Consider the following 22,376-nt stretch of genomic DNA (forward strand, 5'->3'; position numbering starts at 1 on the left):
CACTAGCACTTTTGGTCCTGTAAGGTCCTCCCAGTTGGCCCAATGCTGGTGTCCACTGGTGGATGAAGGTTTAATGCCTGTTCGGTCTTTCCAGTGCACAATGTTGATTTACCTTAAATTTAACTCATATCTGATTCCAATTTTAGTATGAGGTGGTTTAGAATATTAATATATTTATCTTTAGTGTTATCTGACTCCAATCATAAAACATTAAGAAGATTATATCGATATGTAATTTAGATAAATGTTTGAACCTTTTGTCTTCACTAGTAACTATTACATCCGTTCATTCGGGTGCTCATGTCGCTCAGAGAAATCGCCTCGGCCGAAGGCGTCCCTAACGGTCACACTCCGGTCAGTCTTGTATATTAAACAGAGGTAAATTGACTAATACTTTAGATGGCCGCTACCAGCGCGCTCGTTCTAAAATACTTTAGTTAGTCCCGCTTAGATGTACACCTTTGAGTTAAGACAATATAATTTCTAATTAGAGGTTAGGGCATTAATATAAATGTACCCGACTACTGGACTCTATAGTAACTTTGGTTTTCACCAAGCCCATGGTTTCCCATATGAACTCAATTTAGAACAATATTACCTTCAAACAAAGGTCGGGTACCCAATCTAGGTTAGTCGTGCAACACCTTGTTGACCTAGACGAAAGTTATCGCCCTTTCCACCTAAGTACACTTGAATCAATATCAAGAGTCAGTCGGATCCCTAAAACACAATTAGTGTGCCCAATGCTCCATCTTAACTGGATTTTAGTCCGTCTACTGACCTGACGCAAGACGTGCGGAAACAAGGATACAGCGTAATCTACTTGAATTAATAATTTACAGAGTGAGCAAAATATGGTCAAACATTACAATTTATTAGTCAGGTAAATGTATTATGCCAATTCAATCAGTCAATTCATAAATGATCAATATAAAACATCAAATTATCAAAGATAAATCCAAGATGAAAAGATGCATACCTGACCTTTTACATAACGTGTAAATTTTACATAACGTGGAGCCTAGGCTCCATGTTATGGGCTGATCTGGGTAGGCAGAATCGTGCTGAGCCTTTCTCAAACCTTACCTTAAATAATCCAAGAATTCCTTCAAGGAAGGGGGTGTGTGCATAACAAAAGGCATTCACATTTAGTGCTGCCTGTGGAAAAGTCACACCCTTCACAGTGGTTCAAAAGATGCCTGAAGTTATATATTTATTGTTTTGATTATGTCTATTTCTGCGAGACATTTCAAATGATATCAAACATGATAGATAAAGTCAGTTTGGTTAATCTAGAACATTCAAACATTGAAATGACCATATGCGTGAGTTGGGGTGGATGAAGCCAAGTTTCAGCAGACTCAGATGCAAATGCAGCATTAACTGGTATTTCCCGCATTCCCACCTGCTGGGTTGTGGAGTCAATTGGCCCTGTTTTCAGCTCATGTTTTGAATTGTCAAAGACATCAAAAATATTTGTAATATTTCAATTCTTACAGTCCACACCCGGGTTCATTTGACATCATAATACAGTACGTTTAGCTGGTGTAAACGTGTCTTCTGAACTCGGATGCGCACCTGTGAACCGTACCAAAGAGCTTAGAATTACCTAGAGGCGACACTCAAACAGCTGCTTTGTTTTTTGTTTATTTATTTAAAAAGCCCATTAAAGCTGAGATACAAACTAAAAGACGACAATAAACACTTATTATCACAATCATCAGCACTTTTAATAGTTTATTTTACAGACTTATAATATGCTGTTGTTCTATTGGAGTTTTCATTCCAAAATGGCCGTTTCCCAAATTACACTAGAGTGTCGCCTCTTGGTCTTTCTAAGCTCTTTGACTGTACCCAAATTTATAATGTTTTTCCATTTTAACGCTTGCTTTCGTGACTGTTACCTGGCAATGGCCTTAAACAAAACAGCAGCTCGATGACGCAAGCGTACTGGGGTTCAGAAGGAAAAAAGAAAGCGTGAACACAAACCAACAGAAGGTGGAAAGGGGGGACAATTGTACTTGGGTACAGTCCAGGCAATTGAGCCAAGTGTGAAATCCCTCTTAAAACTAATGATCCGACATCGCAGCTGAACAACAGCATAAAATACTACTGCAATAAACACCTCAGGTACTGATTATGTGCTTTATTCAGTGTGAAATGCTATAATGTGAGTTTGAATACCATTTTATGTGACATTTATTGCCATACTGAAAGCAGCAGCAGATTTACTTCAGAAGCTTATTATTAATTAGACAATATATCTTCTCATTTCTGCGCTTCTGAATAGCGGTATTTAAAAATTCTGCCACAGTACATCTGGTGCACACAGTTTAATTGCTGGACTCTTGTCATGTGTTTTTAGGACAGTAAATAAATCCATTTTCACTTGATAGTATGTGTCCTAATAGTGTTTTTAGCAATGTGCCACACACATGTATATCTGCCAACATCTAAACAAATGTGTTTTAGGGTTTCATGACCTTTTAAGTGCGGTTTATTTATAAACTAATTTCGAGAAGATCACGTGCTTATAATCAACACGGCTGGCTCCTTGTTAGCTCCGTAATCAGCCCTATTAGATGATTATGGAAGCATTATAAATAACCTGAGTTTTTCACTCCAGTTATCTTCGTCTTGAAGCTTCCCCCCTTTCCACCCCTACATCCTCCCACTTTTTTCTGATCGGGCGACAAGGTGGCCCAGTGGCTAGCACTTTTGCCTCACAGCAAGAACACCGCCGGTCCAACTCATGGGGCCGGTTGGTGTTTCTGTATGGAGTTTACATGTTCTCCCCGTGTTCGCGTGGGTTTTCCCCGGGTTCCCCGGTTTCCTCCCACCGTCCAAAAACTTAAACCATAGCCAATCAACTAAAACTAATTATCACCCAATACAACCTTAGTTTACACTTCTCACGGTGACAAGCAGAGGAGTTTCCCCAAGACCTACCTGACCTTGAATTCCCCTCTCGCCCTTCTAACGGGAGGGAACCCCGGGCTCGAGGATATTACGAGCTCAGGGCTCTCTCCTGGGACAGCATGCCAAATACGCTTTATTGATTATCAGCTAAGTGTGAACTCTTGAAAAATCGTATTAATTCACATTTAATTAAAACATTTAATTTCAGTTTGCTTTTTTTGTTGCTCAGCAATTAAACAAACACACAAAAGGTTATGTAAAATTAGAAATCATGATCTCTGTTTGAGGGACTCACCCCAACCTTCTCCATCATTTGTCCATCTCTTCTCTGATTGATTGGCAGGTCAAACCTAAGGTTACCATGGGCCATCGTTGGCCCACAGGTCGTAGTTTGGGCATCTCTGGTCTAATTCCTCAGAAAGAATGAGGTGTGTGATGAAACAATTTTCAGAAATTTGCTTTGAAGAAGTATGAACTATATAAGTGCTACACAAATAAAATAAAAACAATACTCATCTAAAATCTAGGAAGTACTTAATCCACAAAAAACATATGGGCATTGTTGTTTATTTAAGCTGTACACATCATTACAAAATGTACATTCCGGGTGTCGTTTGTATATACCAACATGTAGGAAGAGAAATGTATGGTGTGTATAATTATTCTGACACAGCACTTAAATTTTAAATACATCAATCCATATATATTCACACTGCTCCACCATATTCTATTCAATACTTGCATGTATCTGTATATAATTATCCTTCTAAATATGTTTGATTACCTTTCTATGTTATGCGATTACTGCATCACTTGTTTGCTTTTGCTGCAACTCATTTGAAGCTCATTTTAGAGACAAAAGGTTTGCTGAAGAATCAAGAAAATATCAGCGCAAAATTACAACAATGATCTTAAAATCTGCTTTATTTTCTTGACGCTTAATATACTTGAATCTTTATTTGATTCTGGGATAAACGTGTAAACAGGTTATGAGGTTCACCCACAACAAACGCTACTCAGCACAATCAGTCAGTCAATCAACCAATCACAAGCCATCGTTTAGTAAAGTCTGTAGAATATAAACTTGGTATAAGAGCAAGGGACCATCGCGTTCCCTTCAGTATAACTATAATAAGAAAGATTAACATATAAACAGTGTATACCCAATCCGAACTAAAAGAAACATCAGTGGTCATTATTATTAGAAATCAGGAATCAGCTACAGTCAAGAAGTGATTCTTTTACTATAAAGCAAATAGTAGCGCTGGCTCAAATGCAACATGTTGACTTTATTTAAAAAAACAACAACAACTTGAGTTTATTTAGTAAACCCATTGCAATTTGGAAGAGATATGTTGACTTATTTCTTATAATTATGCACAGTTCATTTACTTGATCATTTTAGGGTAATTGCTTCACTCACTTTATTAAGTAACGTCAACTAATCGCTTGAAAAGCAACTGGTCTACTCACTTTTTAAAGTAAAGTCAACTAATCGCTTTTTACAGTCTTTGATCTCCTGCTTTATTACATCAACAGCGCTGATATCAATTGGCTTAAATGATTTAGCCGAAAACCAATAGTAATTTACTCTTCATTTACTGGCCCTCATGTCATTTCAGTCAAACGTTACTTTCTTACGTGAAACACAGAGATGTTTAGCAGATTTACACTGCTGTTTAACATGCTGTAGAACATAACGCTGATTAAACTGGTGTATCATGAAGGTAGTCCCTTACGCACACACACACAAACCCACTTGTTTATATGACCACCTGTATGTGACACTATTTTCCCTCTTCATATGCGCCAGACAACTTCTCATAAGCACCCCATTATCTTGAAAAATATTGTGCAATATGAGTGTGCTCAGCCAAAGACTATAGGCATGCCACTCTGATCTTTTTGAATGGGGAAAAGTGTAACTGTCAATATCGCGATTAAAGCCCCGCCTTCTTGTACAGGAGCCAATCAGTGGCTGGTATATGGCGGATAAAGCCTGCCTTCTAGTACAAGAGCCAATCAGGGATTGTTATAGAATGACAACTCTCCGGGGGAGGAGCTCAGACCAGACGTGAGTTTCTGCAGATTTTGTGTGATACACACATTTAGAAATCAAACTAAAGAGACAGTTGTTGTTTAATTTTATTGGTTATTCATAATATGAAATGTAATTATAAGCTTGGAGAATGATGTTTTCCCATTCAAATAAAATGGCCTTCTATTCATATTGCCTGAGAGCATTTCAAAGATGGCCATCGAGTGAAAAAGGGACTTTAGCCCAGCACAGGTGAGTGGGTTTGACAAACCACCTGTCGAAGACACAATCTCTCCTCCAAGTATACTCGGAGGTAAAGAAATCAAAACTAACGTGCCATAGCATTAAAATACTGCAGTCCTGATGATTTGACGAGCTTTTATCCTCACTTGTAAGTCACTTTGGATAAAATAATAAATATCATTTATAAATGTACAGTGCTCAGCAGAATTGAGTACACGCTATTTTGAAAATTAATATTTTTTATCCATTTCTTAGTAAATAGGCTATGTATTTTGCTGCATTTATTTTAGTCACCAAACATATTTAGAAATTGACAAATAAGACAATTAAATTTAAGCTAAAAAATAAAAATTACAAACTACAAAATTTGAACTAAATTTTTTTGCTTCTCTTTTGTATTTAATATTTTTCTTAAACATATACATTTTAGTGTACTAGTTTTTGGATTGTAACCGTAAGTTATTTAGTTACATAAGCTCCAGATTTGGCTGCAGTACGGATTAATCTAATGTATATGCACAAATATAATATTGTATAGCTTCCTGTAAAAATATGAATTTAAAAGAGAGATTGTAAGAGGTTAACTTATATATGCTGAGCACTGTACATGTTTACCAAGTTAACAGATTTAAAATGAACACTGCCTCTTAAATAGGCTCATTTTACAAGTCGAACAATTGAGTTTAACCATATTTAAATCCATTCAGCTGGTCTCTGTGTCTGACAGGAGCTAGTGGTGGGCAGAGCGAGGCTTCATAAAATACTAAAACAGTTGAAGCAAATGTGTCGAAGATTCTAAATGTTTCGAAACTCGTCTCTACAGTGACATCTAGTGGTCATAAAAAGTTGAGCAAATTGAGGTATTAAACCCCTGTAGAGTTGTCTAAATGTCCTGTTTTGGTCATAACAAAGTAACATTATTAAAGTACATAGTCATAATTTCAGAATATTAGTTGGTATTCAGACTCAGTACTTCTGAAATGGCCAATGCTTTGAATCGCTGTAGTCGCGTGATCTAGTGTTTCGAAACACTTTAGTCAGGTGACCTGGGTGTTTCGGATCAGAATTCAGTGCCGTTTCAAAACACTCCACATCAGTTTCATGCCAGCCTTTCCTAGCAGGAGAACGCTTAGCTTAGCACAAATCATTGAATCGTATTCGACCTTTAGCTTCTAGCTAAAACATTGTAAACAATTGTTTTAATAATTTTTTCTATTTAAAGCAACTTGTCATTTTCCATTGGTCTTAGAACGAAACGTAACTACAGAGGAGAAAAATTATCATAACTCCATAACTTTACATTTTAGAGCATGATGCTAATGGTCTAATCGGATTCAATGATCTATCCTAAGCTAAGCTAAATGTGCTCCGACCAGACAGAAATCACCTGAATGAATTCAAACAAGGTAAAGCTTGACTATTTAACTCTAGGGCACTTAAAATAAGCCTAAGCGTCCCTTTAATTCACACTTGAATAATAAACCTCAAAACTTTCGAAAACTATTCCTCGTTTTCAAGCATGAGAGTTATTCGGACAGCTTTTATGATACATTTATGGCACTTTTAAAACTGTAATCTTCAAACAAATCGTCTTCTAGTGCGGTAAAATAAGCAGCATGAAGATCTCGTGTTTTGCAGGGAAACGACTGACGACAGAACATTTATTTATTGGTGAATTACTTCTTTAAATTCTCCATCTAGTTGATCTGCATCACAACACCGTGAAAAGAACCCAAAGAATCAAATACGAGTAACATCAACATGACGAGGAGGATGATGATGATGATGATGATACGTTGACGGGAACATAACAGGAAACACTGCTGTCGTCCTGTGTTTGTAAGTCTCTGTAGTCAATGAGGGCGAGGTGAGTTGGCCAGAACTAGTGGTCTTGCATACTAAGGGAGCATCGAGGGTTTTCTACTGCTTCCGACAGTTTGGCCAGCTGAGTCCTCCACAGGCGCCCGACACAATAAAATACAACACCACCTGAGATAACAAGACAAAACCCGGAATTATTATTAGTTGTTCACCAATCTGAAAGTCTCAGGGGATTGGAACGACATGAGGGAGAGTAATTAATACCAGAATTAAAATTTTTGGGTGAGCTAATCCTTTAAGGTGTCACACTCAGTTCCCTGAGGGCCTCAGCTCTGCATATTTTAGGTTCAACCCTAATTAAAAACATCTAATCAAACTAATCGAGTCCCTCACATTTGCTTCAAACCTACAGGAAAGTGGGTTGGAACTAAACACTGCAGGGCTGTGGGAATATTATTTAGACATTAACACAAGCAATACAGTAATAATGAGCTTGGAGGACTGCATCCATACATCTCTGCAATGACTCAAATAACTTATTAATAAAGTCATCCGAAACGGCAAAGTAAGCGCTTTTCAGGACTCCCAGAGTTCATCAAGATTCTTTGGATTCATCTTCAATGCCGCCTCCATCTTAACCCAGACATGCTCAATAATGTTCATGTCTGGTGACTGGGCTGGCCAATCCTGGAGCACCTTGACCTTCTTTCCTTTCAGGAGCTTTGATGTGGAGGCTGAAGTATGAGAAGGAGCGCTATCCTGCTGAACAGTTTGCCCTCTCCTGTGGTTTGTAATCTAATGGGCAGCACAAATGTCTTGATACCGCAGGCTGTTGATGCTGCCATCCACTCTGCAGATCTCTTGCACGCCCCAATACTGAATGCTCCAAACCATGTTTTTTCCTTCACCAAACTTGACTGATTACTCTGAGAATCTTGGGTCCATGTGGGTTCCAATAGGTCTTTAGCAGTATTTGTGGTAATTAGGATGCAGTTCAACATGATTCATCTGAAACGTCTACCTTCTGTCACTTTTCCAAATGATCAACTAGAAGTCAAGTTATTATTTGTTGCTCTTACAACTGGGATCGATGACAAGACTTTTGTCAGGTAGTGAAATGTGTTACGGGTGTGTTGAAAAAATGAGCGCCACCGGAATCGAGTCTGCTTAGGACCTCAAGGAATCATCTGTGCTGAATGCTATGTGGATAATAAGAGCTGCATTAGCTAGGAGGCTAATGGTAGATGTATGATTATGCTAGCACATAGACTAACTGGACTAACTAAACAGTATGCTCAATTTTATAACCCATGCCTTTAATTATACACAAGTATATGACAAGGTCAATATATAGCTTGTAATTGTCATCATAATGGTGAGATGATCATCATTACACTTTTCACATTATATAAATTAAGATTTCACAGAATTAATAGTTGTAATACTGCACTTTATGATTAGGCATAACAAACTATGCCTAATTCAACTCTAGTGAAACAATAGGATCCCTCAGGATCACTCACTACATCATTCAATAAAGAGAAAATGTTTAAAATTTGTCTCTGCACATTTCATTGCCCAAAGTAGCATTTAGTCACCAATGAGGGATGTTTGTTTAAATATGTCTAATAATCATCAATAACATTTACAAATATTTGAGAAATTACAGTCGGTTTCTTTGTGTTCCTTCTTTACTTGAATTGTTTACGTTGCTTTGTTTTTTGTTCTCGCTCTATGATGAAAAAACAGAGCAAACCCTTTAGCCGATGTCCGATTCTAGATGCTGTATTGGGCCGACTCGGTCTGACGTTAACCAAACGAGAGGCAAATTGTAAAACACACCAAACCAACTAGCCGGGCAGATGCTAGACGATGAAAACCAAAGTGCTGAAACACACCAAGCTGAGGTCAAACAACTAGTCCAAACAAAGATAACATTGTTATCGCCTCGAGTGTTTGGTCTAGATGGGCTAACCTAACGAGAGGCGACCTGTGGAACACACCAAACCAACTTTCCAGACAGATGCTGGACGATGAAAACCCAAGTGCCAGAACACACCAAACTGAGGCCAAACAACTAGCACTAACGAAAGGCAACAGTGTTATCGCCTCGTGTGTTTGGTCAAGTTCACGACTGGACCAAAAAGCTGCACATGAACACACCAAACAGACGAAAGCAAGCTAAAACCAGAATCGTGATCTGCTCTAGTCTGTTTTCTCGTTCCACAAAGGGAAACCAAACTTCCGATGCACACAGACAAAGTGTAAACAAAGCAGAATTTAGTCCCATTATTACAATAATTGTCCCACACCACAGAGGGATTGGCTCGTGCAAATGTCTGATAATCTAATCATCCATATCGTTTACAAATATTTGAGAAACTACAGTCGGTTTGTTTGTGTTCCTTATTTACTTGAATTGTTTACGTTGCTTTATTTTTTGTTCTTGCTCTATGATGAAAAATTAAAGCAAACCCTTCAGCCGATGTCCGATTCTAGATGCTGAATTGGGCCGACTCGATCCGACGTTAACCTGACGAGAGGTGACTAGCCAGATGATGAAAACCTAAGAGCTGGAACACACCAAGCTGAGGCCAAACAACTAGCACTAACAAAAGACAACAGTGTTATCGCCTCGAATGTTTGGTCTAGATGGGCTAACCTATTGAGAGGCAACCTGTGGAACACATCAAACCAACTAGCTGGACAGATGCTGGACGATGAAAACCTAAATGCCAGAAAACACCAAACTGAGGCCAAACAAATAGCACTAACAAAAATGGTGTTATCGCCCTGCGTGTTTGGTCTAGGTCATGGCTGGACCAAAAAGCTGCACGTGAACACACCAAACAGACAAAAGCAAACTGAAACCAGAGCTGTTTTTTCGTTACGCAAAGGGAAACCAAACTTCCGATTCAAACAGACAAAGCATAAACAAAGCATAATTTAGTACGGTTATCAAGGTAATTGTCCCTCACCATTGAGGGATCAGCTTGCGCAAATGTCTGATAATCTAATCATTCATATTGTTTACAAACCTGATTCTAGATGCTGAATTGGGCCGACTCGATCCGACGTTAACCTAACGAGAGGTGAGTTATGGAACACAGCAAAAACCAACTAGCCGGACAGATGCTGGACGATAAAAACCTAAGGGCTGAAACACACCAAGCCGAGGTCAAACAACTAGGACTAACAAAAAACAATAGTGTTATCGCCTTGAGTGTTTGGTCTAGATGACTAACCTAACGAGAAGCAACCTGTGAAACATACCAAACCAACTAGCCAGACAGATGCTTGATGATGAAAACCCAAGTGCCAGAACACACCAAACTGAGGCCAAACAACTAGCATTAACGAAAGGCAACAGTGTTATTGCCTCGCATGTTTGGTAAAGTTCACGACTGGACCAAAAAAGCTGCACATGAACACACCAAACAGACAAAAGCAAACTGAAACTGCGCTAGTCTGTTTTCTCGTACCACAAAGGTAAACCAAACTTCCGATGCACACAGACAAAGTGTTAACAAAGCAGAATTTAGTCCCATTATCACAGTAATTGTCCCTCACCACAGAAGGATTGGCTCGTGCTAATATGTCTGATAATCTAATCATCCATATTGTTTATGGTTGGCCTCTTTGTGATCCATCTTGGCCTAAATTATTTACTTGCTACGTCGCTTCACTGACACACTCTTGCTCTGATTTGTTGCTGAAAAGCCAGTCAGAGCGATCTCTTCAGCCGATGATCTGATGCTAATTCTACACGCTCAATTGGGCCAAATAGCTTCATCGTTGAGAAGAAATATGTGGAACACACCAAACCAACTAGCCTGACCAATGGACCGACAAAGCCCAGAGACTGATCGTCAGCTTGGTGTGTTGATAATGGCCCACACTCACAAGGTTGATTGCATCACAAGGAACATGGTAGCTTAACCACCGTCCTATATCTTGGACAGGACTATCTGTCAGGTCTAGCAAATGCTACACTCAATTACAGAGGAAAAACTAATTCACTGAGATGTTAGCAGGCTTGTCCATGACTCAAGAACTTACCAGCACGACTATGACGACGATGACTGTTAACTTTAAGTTCTTCATACACATGGCGTGGGCCAGGTTACGACTCGTTGTTTTAAAGGTGACCGACTGCAAATAAAAAAAGAAATATTCATTAAGATACAACAGATTTTGTGTCTTTGTTTACTGCCACATCAGCAACTTACGGCAAGATCAAATATGTAGTAATCAGCAATTGAGATGAATCAAAAACATTGTTTAATAGTTTTAGGAAAACTTTGATGAAAGTTTTTGATCCACTTCAAATGTTGACAATACCATAGATCTTAAATCTAAATTTCGCTATCTACAATCCATAATAACTCCTGTACAGCAGTCCCCCCACATTCTGACACTCGAATACCCTGTCAGAAGAGTCTAGTGGCTACAGCATAATTGAGTAGACCCCGTTTTGAAAATGAATATTTTCATCCATTTCTCAGTGAATATAGGCAATGTATTTTGGTTTTAACACGTGAAGTTTTACAAACTAATTTCGAGAGGAACACGTTATATGATTGACTGCAGCTGGCCACCCATCTACATTCATTAGTTAGCCCATTAGATCTATCCTAACTAGTTTTTAAAAAACCGACCACAACGTGTCTGTGTTAATCATGTTATGTCTGACTGCTCTGTTTTAAATATAGGGGTACCTCAGGGATGTGTATTATCACCCATTTTATTTTCCATATATATTAATGAACTGCAGTGCAATATTGATGACAATCTCACACTCATAAAATATGCTGATGATCTGGCATTGGTTTCCTGTCAGGAAGAAATAAATAGCTCCTTATATTTTAGATATATTAATAGTATTATAGATTGGTTTGGCAAAAGTTCATTACACCTAAATATTGGGAAAACAAGAGAGTTATGTCTGGGGAGTCAAACAAGAAGAGTAGATACTGGACTCTTTAAACCAGTCACCATAAACGGACAAATAGTAGAGCAGGTTTCAAATTTTAAGTATTTAGGCACAATTATTGACAATAAACTAAATTTTAATAGTAATGTAGAGGCGGTTTATAAGAAAGCAAGTCAGCGCCTCTATCTCCTCCGCAAATTGAGAAGTTTTAATGCTAGTACACAGACTTTAAATTTGGCATATAGATCACTGATAGAGAGTGTTCTCACATATAATATTGTTTCATGGTTTGGTAACACAACACTTAAACAGAAGAAGAAATTAGCGCAAATTATCAATCAGGCAAATAAGATAACTGGTCACAAACAGCATTCATTGCAGATTTTATTTGACTCCTTTATGGAAAAAAGAGCAGTTGTGATTTTTAAAGATAATACACATCCCCTTCACTCAGCATTTGAATTGCTACCATCAGGACGCAGGTTTAGATTTCCTAAAGCACGAAGAAATGCTTATAAAAAGTCATTTATCCCAATGGCAGTTGTTGTTCTAAATCGGATCAATGTTTGTAGTGAATGAGGTGGTTGCCAAGAATGATTTGCAGTATTGTGCATGGGGCTAATTTGGTTTTTAAACTTTTAATCTATGTTGTTGTCTTGATGAGTGTTGTTATTGTGTCGTTGTTATATGTTTGTAATTGTAGTCCTAAATCCAGTGTTGAAGACAAATTTCTTTTCTGTGTCAAGCAGAACGGACAATAAAGTTTAAACTAAACTAAACTAAACTAACTCACTATAAGTATAATTTACTCCCTTATCTTCGTTTTCCGAAGAAACCCCCCATCCACCCCTTTCTCCTCCTTTCCTCCTTTACTATAGTGGAGCTCTCGAGAACCACCTGATCTCGTACTCCCCTCACATGCTCTATGGACCTGGTGGGAGCCCTGGGCTCAACTATCTCCGAGCTCAGGGTTGTCTCCCGGGACAGCACGCCAAACCTGCTAACAGTTGTCAAACAATATCTAAGTGTGAACTCTTGAAAACAGATTTATTAAATAAATATATTTATTAAAATAATAATTTAGTTACTAAACACATTTCAAAATTGAAAGATAATACAATAAAATTTAAGCAAAAAAAAAATACAACCTACAACATTTAAACTACAGTTTTCCTTTTTTTTTTTTTTTTGCTTCACTTGACTTCAAAAGAAGGTAATGATTCGCACTTAATTGCTTCGTACTGTTTTTATTTTTACTTTTTCTTACATTTTACGGGTGATAACAGACAGACAGTCTGAGTGATGAGTGATGTTTCTTACAATTACAGAATGCCAAAAAATATTGTTTTAGACATAGTGACCTAAACATGTAAATCTCACATTGACTGCAATGCACTGGAAAGTGCTTTCTTTGGCCAAGTTTATAGTTTAGTAACATTGCAATTTTCGATAACAATTTAGAAAGATAGTCTATTAGTTAACGTATTTGCTAACAGTGTCGTGTCCACTCTAAATAACTTTTGACTTGCAGAATATTTTGAAGTGTATGCTAATACTTGACATTTTTCCATATGCTTCTCTCTCTAATGAGCACTGCAGAATCACAGATTAACCCAGTCATGTGAAAAGCCTTCAATACGTAAAATGTAAGAAAAAGTAAAAATAAAAATAGTACGAAGCAATTGAGTGCGAATCATTACCTTCTATCGAATAAAAGCAACAATAAGATTAACGCACCAAACCAAAGAAGTAACCTAAAAAAAAAACGCAAACGCGCAGGACCAACTTCAGTAACTCTGTTCACTTGATTTTTCCTCTTTTTTTAAAAAAAATTGTAATTTAAAAAAATTTAATTTAAATTTAAAAAATAAAATTTAATTTAATTTAAATTTTTCTATAACATATACATCTGGGAGTACTAGTTTTTGGACCATTATTGTAAGTTATTTTGTTAGATAACCTCCAGATTTGGCTTCAGTACTGACTAATCTAATGTATATGCACAAATATAATATTGTATAGCTTTCCATTGAAATATAAATTTAAAAGAGAGATTAGTAAGGGGTCTACTTATATATGCTGAGTACTGTATATATGCGGTTAACCGGTACTTGCTTCATCACTGCAGGTGCAAAAAATCCGCTACCGTAACAGCCCTAATGTAAATACCTGATATTCTGACTTTCAAATGTGTGTAGTTTCTTCATTTGAACAGCAATAATTAGTAATAACGATCAAACTATTTGATCTAGGGCAGGGGTGCTCAATCCTGTTCCTGGAGATCGACCTTCCTGCAGATTTCAGTTGCTACCCATGTCAAACACACCTGCCTGTAATCATCAAGTGGTGTTCAGGTGCTAATTAATTGGTTCAGGTGTGTTTGATATGGGTAGCAACAGAAATCTGCAGGAAGGTAGATCTCCAGGAACAGGATTGAGCACCCCTGATCTAGGGTGATGGGCGAAAAATACAAAGAATATTTTTTTAAAAAGAAAACAGAACCAAAACTTACAGAATCCATCAAGTTCTCAGTTTTATCGATGAGCAGCTCAAGCCTCTCTCCTCTCTGAGCTACGAGGTCTGCAGGAACACAATTGCAGCACACATTCGCTCAAAAAGTGAGCAATGACATTTATACAGAACGATATAAAGCGAATGGGTCTTACCAATGTTCCGCACCATAATGCCTTTCAAGTCATCTACTTGCATCTGTGTTTCTGTCAGTCGGTCTGAGCCTTTGGGATCTGAGTGATGTTTCTAACAATTACAGAAATGAAAGTCCATGTCAATGCCAAAAAATATTGTTTTAGGCATAGTGACCTAAACATGTAAATCTCACATTGACTGCAATGCACTGGAAAGTGCTCTCTTTGGCCAAATTGATAGTTTTTCAAAGTTTATAGTTTAGTAACATTGCAATTTTCGATAACAATTTAGACTGATGGTCCATTAGTTAACGTATTTGCTAACAGTGTCGTGTCCACTCTAAATAACTGTTGACTTGCAGAATATTTTGAAGTGTATGCTAAATAAATACTTGACATTTTTCCATATGCTTCTCTCTCTAATGAGCACTGCAGAATCACAGATTAACCCAGTCATGTGGAAAGCCTTCAATACGCTCTAAGCTAAAGCTCAGCATATCATAATCCTCAACTACATGACCTATATCAGCACCCTTTCAGTTTCAGTTAGAGTAATGGATATTTAGAAAGTTGCGAATGTAAATGGTAGGGATTTGCAATCAATCACAACAATGAGAGTCACTTTTTGGAAATGCTAATTTTAGTGGTGGTTCGGAAATATTTTTGAAGGAAATTCTTCACAACATTGGTAAACATCTGATGTAACACACACAAACAATAAAAGAGAAGAAAAAAAGCAGTTGTGTTTACATGTGAAAATTAGGGAGGCACGATATCTTGGCGACCATATTGATATCGGCTGATGAATACTATTTTAAAGTCATCGTTATCAGGCCGATAAAGTTAGACTGATATATTGAAGCTGATACATTATGTATTATTTTTCAATTAAAAAAAAAAAAAAATTTATTTAAATATTGGCTCTTCTGTAGTTGCAAGACGAACTAAGACTGACAGAAAACAAAAGATGCTATTTTATAGGCTGATATAGCTAGGAATGATTTTTTATTTGCACTGTTTAGCCCACATGTATGCTTGCTGCCTGACACTTTTGAATTATTCTACTCGTAATGATTTTGGTTAATGTTTAAGGACTTGACTTGGTTGCTTTATTTATACATTTTTTGTTCAAGCAGTAGATCTTATTTGCAGACCATTTTGAAGGATGTAAACAAAAACAACGGTCCCAACATATTTTACTGTCTTACATTTTGAATTTCCAAAGCTTCTGAGAATACAAAAAGAGCCACATATTGATAAGTAATGTTATGATAGCTGTTTTAACATTTAGTTATGATTGCATTGCCTCATGTTACAGCTATGAAATAGTTTGATGACAAGCAGGAAATGTTCACGGGCCAATGACAGGACTACATTGAAATGGTCCATATAAAAGAAAATTGGCCAAAGAAAATAGCTAATTCAGAGATCAGTTCAAACTTTTCTGAATTTATATACAAATAAAATTCATGTTCACTTTATGTGTTTGCCAATTGTTTTTGCAATCACGCATATATTGGCATATACAGTTAGAATCACAATTATTTGCCCTCCTATGAATTTTTTATTTTAATGTTTTTAAATATTTGCCAAAAATGATTAACAGAGCAAAAAAATGTTTACAGTATCATTTATTTATTCATTTTCTTTTCGGCTTAGTCCCTTTATTAATCTGGGGTCGCGACAGCGGAATGAACCAGCAACTTATCCAGTATTTGTTTTACGCAGCGGATGCCCTTCCAGCTGCAACACATCACTGGGAAACCCATACAAAGTCATTCACACTCATACACTACGGACAATTTTTAGTGTACCCAATTCACCTGTCCTGCATGTCTTTGGACATGTGGAGGAAACCGAAACACCCGGAGGGAACCCACGCGAACACGGGGAGAATATGCAAACTCCACACAGAAACGCCAACTGATCCAGCCGAGGCTCGAACCAGCGACCTTCTTGCTGCAAGGTGACAGCACTACTCACTGCGCCACCGTGTCGCCTATATGTTCACAGTTTTTCCTATAATATTTTTTCTTTTGGAGAAAGTATGTTTTTTTTATTTCGACAAAAGTAAAAGCCATTTAAAGATCAATATTAGGGCTGCACAATATATACTTTCAGCATTGATATCACAATGTGCGCATCTGCAGTAGTCACACTGTAGGATATGCAATGTCGATACTTAATCATACTTGACCAGGAGGCACAAAGCAAGTGATTTGTAGAGTCACTGCTAAGTTTAACCATAACCCATAAAGGTTATCATTTGCATGTGGTTCTTAGGCCTGTGGCTGAGCATTTCAAGAGAGTTTAATAAATTTGGGCAAAAAAAATGACGATGTTTAATTGTGTTTAAATATTTATACAATTTATGCAACAACAAAAAATTTTCGAACTTGAAATTTTTGTCTTGCTTCTAGTTCAAAAATCTACAGCTCAAGGTAAAAGTAAGATAATTTTCCTTACCCCAATGGAAGATAATTTTGTTTGTTTTAAAGAAAAACGTTCTTCTTAAGGTGAAAACAAAAACAATGTTTTTACTTGATCTAAAAATTGTGATTTTCCACTCGAAATGAGACAAAGCAAAGTAAGAAAAAGAAGAAAAGTTTTGAATTTCTGCACCTGAATATTGCATGTTAAAACTCCCCAGAAAACTGTCAAATAGAGCCATTATAAGTATCTTGTGAAACTAAGGGTGTCACGATTTCGATTTTAATCGAAAATCGATCGAAATTTATGCTCGATTTCGATTATCAAATAAAAAAATAGAATCGTCGATGCTGCCACGCCCCCATGTCACGTCAGCTTGGCTTGCCAAGCGGGAAAAAACACGCTTGTTGAAGTGCTTGTTAAACTGTGCAGACGCAGGAGACCCGTCGACAGAGCTTAAACCTTCAGGGCTCGACAATAAGGACTGCCCGATAGCCCGGAGCCAGCGTGCGAGACGCTCGGGTCAGTGTACAGTGCTGCCTTGATGCCTGACAGATTGAGCCAGAGCTGCGTGCTGCGACTGTCTGTAAATTGTGTGCAAATACAATCTTACGGCACTTTCACACATAGACGTTTGTTTCGGAATCTGTCTCGTTTCCCCCGTTAGTTTGTTTGGCATATATCCAGCAGTTGCGCTCGCATCCACGCCAAGTCAATCAGTCCGAGATCGCCTGAATGAGACGGTCGCTGCCCTACTGATCGGATCGATTGTAGAGAGAAAACAAAACAATGCAACAAACTAACGACCCAGGCTATATTACAGTGTATTATGATCGTGTAATAGCCATATATACGGCTATATGAAGAGTGAATGATGAGCAGGGCGAGATGTCATTCTTGCCGGTAAATGCGAAAGTGAAAGCATGCTGAAATATTACCGAGAGCTGTTTATCCAGCCTGATCTCGGTTTATCCGTCAGGAAAATTGACCGAAATTACTATCTGTTAATAATTCCATATTTTAATCGTATAAAATGTTGTATTAGGGCTGTTGTTTTGTTCATTTCCGCACTGACAGCTCGAAAGAAAGATTTACATTGATCTGATGCAGTCTTGGTTCATCTGCTATGTCTCTCTATAATTTAAGCCTATAATGCAGAATTCTAGCCAACGTTTCTTTAATAGATTGATTAGTTCAATAGATCGATTTTTACAAAACCTGAAAATTGAAATGAGGCTCTGTATATATGAGGAAGTCTGACCTCTGCTTTATATTTGGTGACGATGTCTGTGGGTTGTTAAAATTAAAGTGCACATTTTTGCTTCTAAAATATTCTATACACAACTGCTCTAAAGTTTGGGGTCAGTATGATTAAATATGTTAAACTAAGCTTCTGCTCACCAAGGCTGCAATTATTTCATCATAAATACAAATTGTGAAATGTTGCACTATAAAATAACTGTTCAAAAGTAGTTTATCATTTAATTTATTCATTTATTCCATTGATTTTAAAGATGAAATTTCAGCTATATTACTCCAGTCACATGATCCTTCAGAAATCCCTAATATTAATTATTATTATATTTATTAATGGCAATAGTAACAAAAGCAATAATGTCTGGAGTAATAATTTTATTTGAAACTACATACAATAACAAAGCAGTTATTTAAAATTTTGATAAATATTTAACAATTTAACATTTTTTACATTTAATAAATGTAGCCTTGATGAACTGAATAAGTTTTCTTAAAAACATTTAAAAAATTACTGTAAATATATATACAGTGGAAGTCAGAGTTATTAGCCCCCTTTGTTGTTTTTTTATTTTTAAAATATTTCCTAAATGATGTTTAACAGAGCAAGGAAATGTTGATAGTATGTCTGATAATATTTTTTTCTCTGAACAAAGTCTTTTTTGTTTTATTTTGGCTAGAATAAAAGCAGTTCTTAATTTTTTATGAACCATTTTAAGGTCAAATTTATTAGCCCCTTAAGCTAATTGTTTTTCAGACTGTCTCCAGAACAAACCATCAATATACAATAACTTGCCTAATTACCCTAGCCTGCCTGGTTAACCTAATTAACCTAGTTAAGACTGCTTCAATCTTTTACTTTCACACTAGTACTTAGTCATTTTAGCGAAAACTTCAGATACTGTTGGCTGGTTCCTGTTGGTTGTGCGTCTTTTTTACCGACGCCATTATAACGACAGAGATCACTGCCTATTCACAAGAAAAAAGTGATTGACAGGTGGTAATTATGAGTGTAACGTGCCTTTATTCATTTACTGTATGATTTGTTTATGGGTAAAACAAAGACCATACAGGTCAGGTAGTTTAAACGGTAGACTACAAATAATTAATTTGTTTTAAATTAATTAATTATTCATAATTGAAAATCGAATCGAATCGTGACTTAAGAATCGAAAATGTAATCGAATCGAGAATTTGAAGAATCGTGACACCCCTATGTGAAACTGTATCATGAAGTATCATCATCTTGTGAAACATAAAATAATGCAATATCAAACATTTCCAATATTGTGCAGCCCAGTCAACATTATTAGTCCTTTTAAGCTATATTTTTTTAGACTGTCTACAGAATAGTTATACAATAACTATCTCTAAGTACCCTAACTCTCCTAGTTAACCTGATTAACCTAATCAAGCCTTTAAATGTCACTTTAAGCTTAATAGTATCTTCAAAACTATTTGGTAAAATATTATTTACTGTCATCATGGCAAGGATAAAAATATCTTAAAAAGTATATCGGCCTCCGATTCTAAAGAGTCATCGATTATCTGTATCGGTCAATAATTCCATATAGGTGCACCCCTATTGAAAGTGTACAAAACACATACAAAGATGGCAGACGCACGTACCATTTGTGCAGCCAGTGTGCTGGAAAACTCACTGTTCATGGCGTAGGGCAGTGCGGTCTGTGCTCGAGAGCCATATGTGGTCTGAAATCTCTTTTTTACCTCATTGAGGAAGCCAAACGCACGGGACCGCTCAAACTCCTGAAAGAGAGACAAACGGTTAAGTGTGTGAATGGAGCTGGAGAGAAGCTGAGATCATGTGACGGATACTCACATCATCAGTGATGCACAGATAGACAATCCGCTCATGGCAGATGTAGTGGAAAAGATAGCTGAGAGAAAACACAATAGAAACACTTTAAATCAGCACAAAGAATCGCTGGTAAAGTATTCACAGCACATTAGAAGTGTTTCCCAACCCTGTTCCTGGAGACACAATAACAGTACATATTTTGGATGTCCCCCTTATCTGACCTATTCATTTCAGGTTTTCTCTCCTAACGTTCTGATGAGTTGATTGAGGTGTGTTTGATTAGGAAGAGGTTAGAAATGTGTACTGTTGGTGTGCCTTTAGGAACAGAGTTGGGAAACACTGCATTAGCAAAATGTCAGTTGTACCTGCCGTGAGAATATGTGAGCTTGTTGTTTTCAGATGGGATTTTGGCCAGGATCTGTTCAGTCACTTCCAGAAAGTTGCCAGAGAAACACGCATGCTTAGCTAGAACGGTTGATCCTCGAGCCACCACGGCAAACAGGATAGCCATCACCACTGATAAACCTTATCGAACACTGGAAGATTTAAAAACACCCTCATGTCAAAGTAAATTAAAACATACATCATTGACCTTATTTGGACTGATTCAGCTTTGGTTTGGTTACATTTTGATTGCAGTTAGTTTATTTGGTTTGGTTACATTTTGTTTCTTCGTGCTATTGAGAGTTTGGCTTTGAAAAAATGTTTTAGGTAATGTTATTAAATCAAATTTTATTAAATTGGTATGAAAAAAAGTATTGTTCAGGAACTTGTATCAAATTCAACCAGTATAGGTATTGCAATGACAAGATATATACAGTTGAAGACCAAGTTATTCAGTAAAATTTTAATTCTATTAAATATTTCCCAAGTGATGTTAATAGGAGAGAAGATGGTTTCAAGAGTTCACACTTCGATATTGCTTGACGCTATTAGCAGGTTTGGCATGCTGTCCCGGTAGATAAATGAGATAATTGAGCCCAGGGATCCCGTCTGGTCAATGATCATGTAAGGGTGTAAAAGATCAGGTAGCTCTTAAGAGCTCCACCTGGTTAAGGAGAAAAGTGGGAGATGGGGTGGATGAGGGGGATTCTTCAAAAAACGAAGATAAGGGAGTGAGGCTAGACAGGATATTTATAGTGAGTTTGGAATAATCCGATTGGTTTACTAATGATTACAGATGAGAGTCAGCCATGATCAATAATATCACATGCTCCTCTTGAAATTAGTTTGTGAAACTTCACTTAAATAATGGTGTAACTAATATATCTACTTTTAATATAACTATTTGCTTTTGTCTTTGACAAAAAGGCAGTCCTTATTAGCTGTTTTGCAATATAATTGTACACAACAAATCGTTTCAGCATCAGTATGGCAATGTGCACATTCACAATAGTCAAATCGCAAGATACGCAATGGTGAGTCTGAATTATAGTTGACCAAGTCCTACAGAAATGTATTTAATTACTGTATTTATATAGAATTTATTTTTAAAAAATGGATTAGTCCAAATATCTACATTTCAAAGTGAAAACAAGATTATTTTGCTTACCCCACAGGCAGATAACTTAGCTTGTTTAAAGTAAAAATGTAATATTCTGAAGGTGAAAACAAAACAACTTGCTCTTACATTTTTTTAAATATTTGAACTAAACGAGACAAAGCAAAGTAAGAAAAGCCTTTTTTCATTGTAATTATTCAATTTCTGAACCCGAATACAGTTAGTTTCCCTAGAAAACCATCACATATAGAGCTATTTAAACTATCTTTAACAATGTTTGTACATTTAAAAAACTATACACAATCTAGCCAAATTAAAATGATTAAGACTTACAATAAATACAGAATCAAAATTTCACAGGAGAGCTAATTATTTTCAACTATATGTAAATGTTGTTGCAAAATGGTAAGCCATTTGGTTTTTCATTTTAAATTTGTAACCAGGTACATCAAACATGACAGAAAACAAAACTTTCAAAAATGCTACTCTTTTCAGATACTGTAATTTTTTTTTATAAATACTCTTTAAAAACATATAGATATTTTGAAGAAAGCTGAAAATTGTACAGACATTGTGAGCCCCTCGTTAAATTATTTACAATATTCCCAATTCTTAAAATGTGTAATTAATTATTAATTTGGGCACATTACCAGCATTATTGTTTTTATTATAATTTTTATTATTATTATTATCATCTGCCATTGTAACCTATAATCAATTATGATGAACAAAATCAAGTCCTGCCATACATCTTTTTTTTTCTCTCAATTCAG

At 36.7% G+C, this 22,376-nt stretch overlaps 1 protein-coding gene across 3 annotated transcripts in view; it reads right to left on the reverse strand.

The window, feature by feature from the left end:
• Nucleotides 1–22,376, reverse strand: part of vamp7 (vesicle associated membrane protein 7) — a 33,155-nt gene that overhangs the window by 6,922 nt on the left and 3,857 nt on the right. The window contains exons 2-8 of one of the 3 annotated variants that reach the window (NM_001442200.1): nt 20,468–20,638; nt 20,124–20,181; nt 19,913–20,050; nt 14,621–14,711; nt 14,467–14,534; nt 11,081–11,173; nt 3,471–7,189 (exon numbers count right to left, since the gene is read on the reverse strand). In NM_001442200.1, the coding sequence (NP_001429129.1) occupies nt 7,121–7,189; nt 11,081–11,173; nt 14,467–14,534; nt 14,621–14,711; nt 19,913–20,050; nt 20,124–20,181; nt 20,468–20,613 (663 nt within the window). In that variant the 5' untranslated portion in view covers nt 20,614–20,638 and the 3' untranslated portion in view covers nt 3,471–7,120. Of the gene's footprint in view, nt 1–3,470; nt 7,190–11,080; nt 11,174–14,466; nt 14,535–14,620; nt 14,712–16,626; nt 17,289–19,507; nt 20,051–20,123; nt 20,182–20,467; nt 20,639–22,376 lie in introns of those variants that run through there. The other 2 variants (XM_087280278.1, XR_015506645.1) reach the window with 2 other exon arrangements.

The sequence above is a fragment of the Danio rerio genome, chromosome 14, assembly GCF_052040795.2.
Source record: "Danio rerio strain M-AB ecotype USA chromosome 14, GRCz13ab, whole genome shotgun sequence".
NCBI classification, from domain to species: Eukaryota; Metazoa; Chordata; class Actinopteri; order Cypriniformes; family Danionidae; genus Danio; species Danio rerio.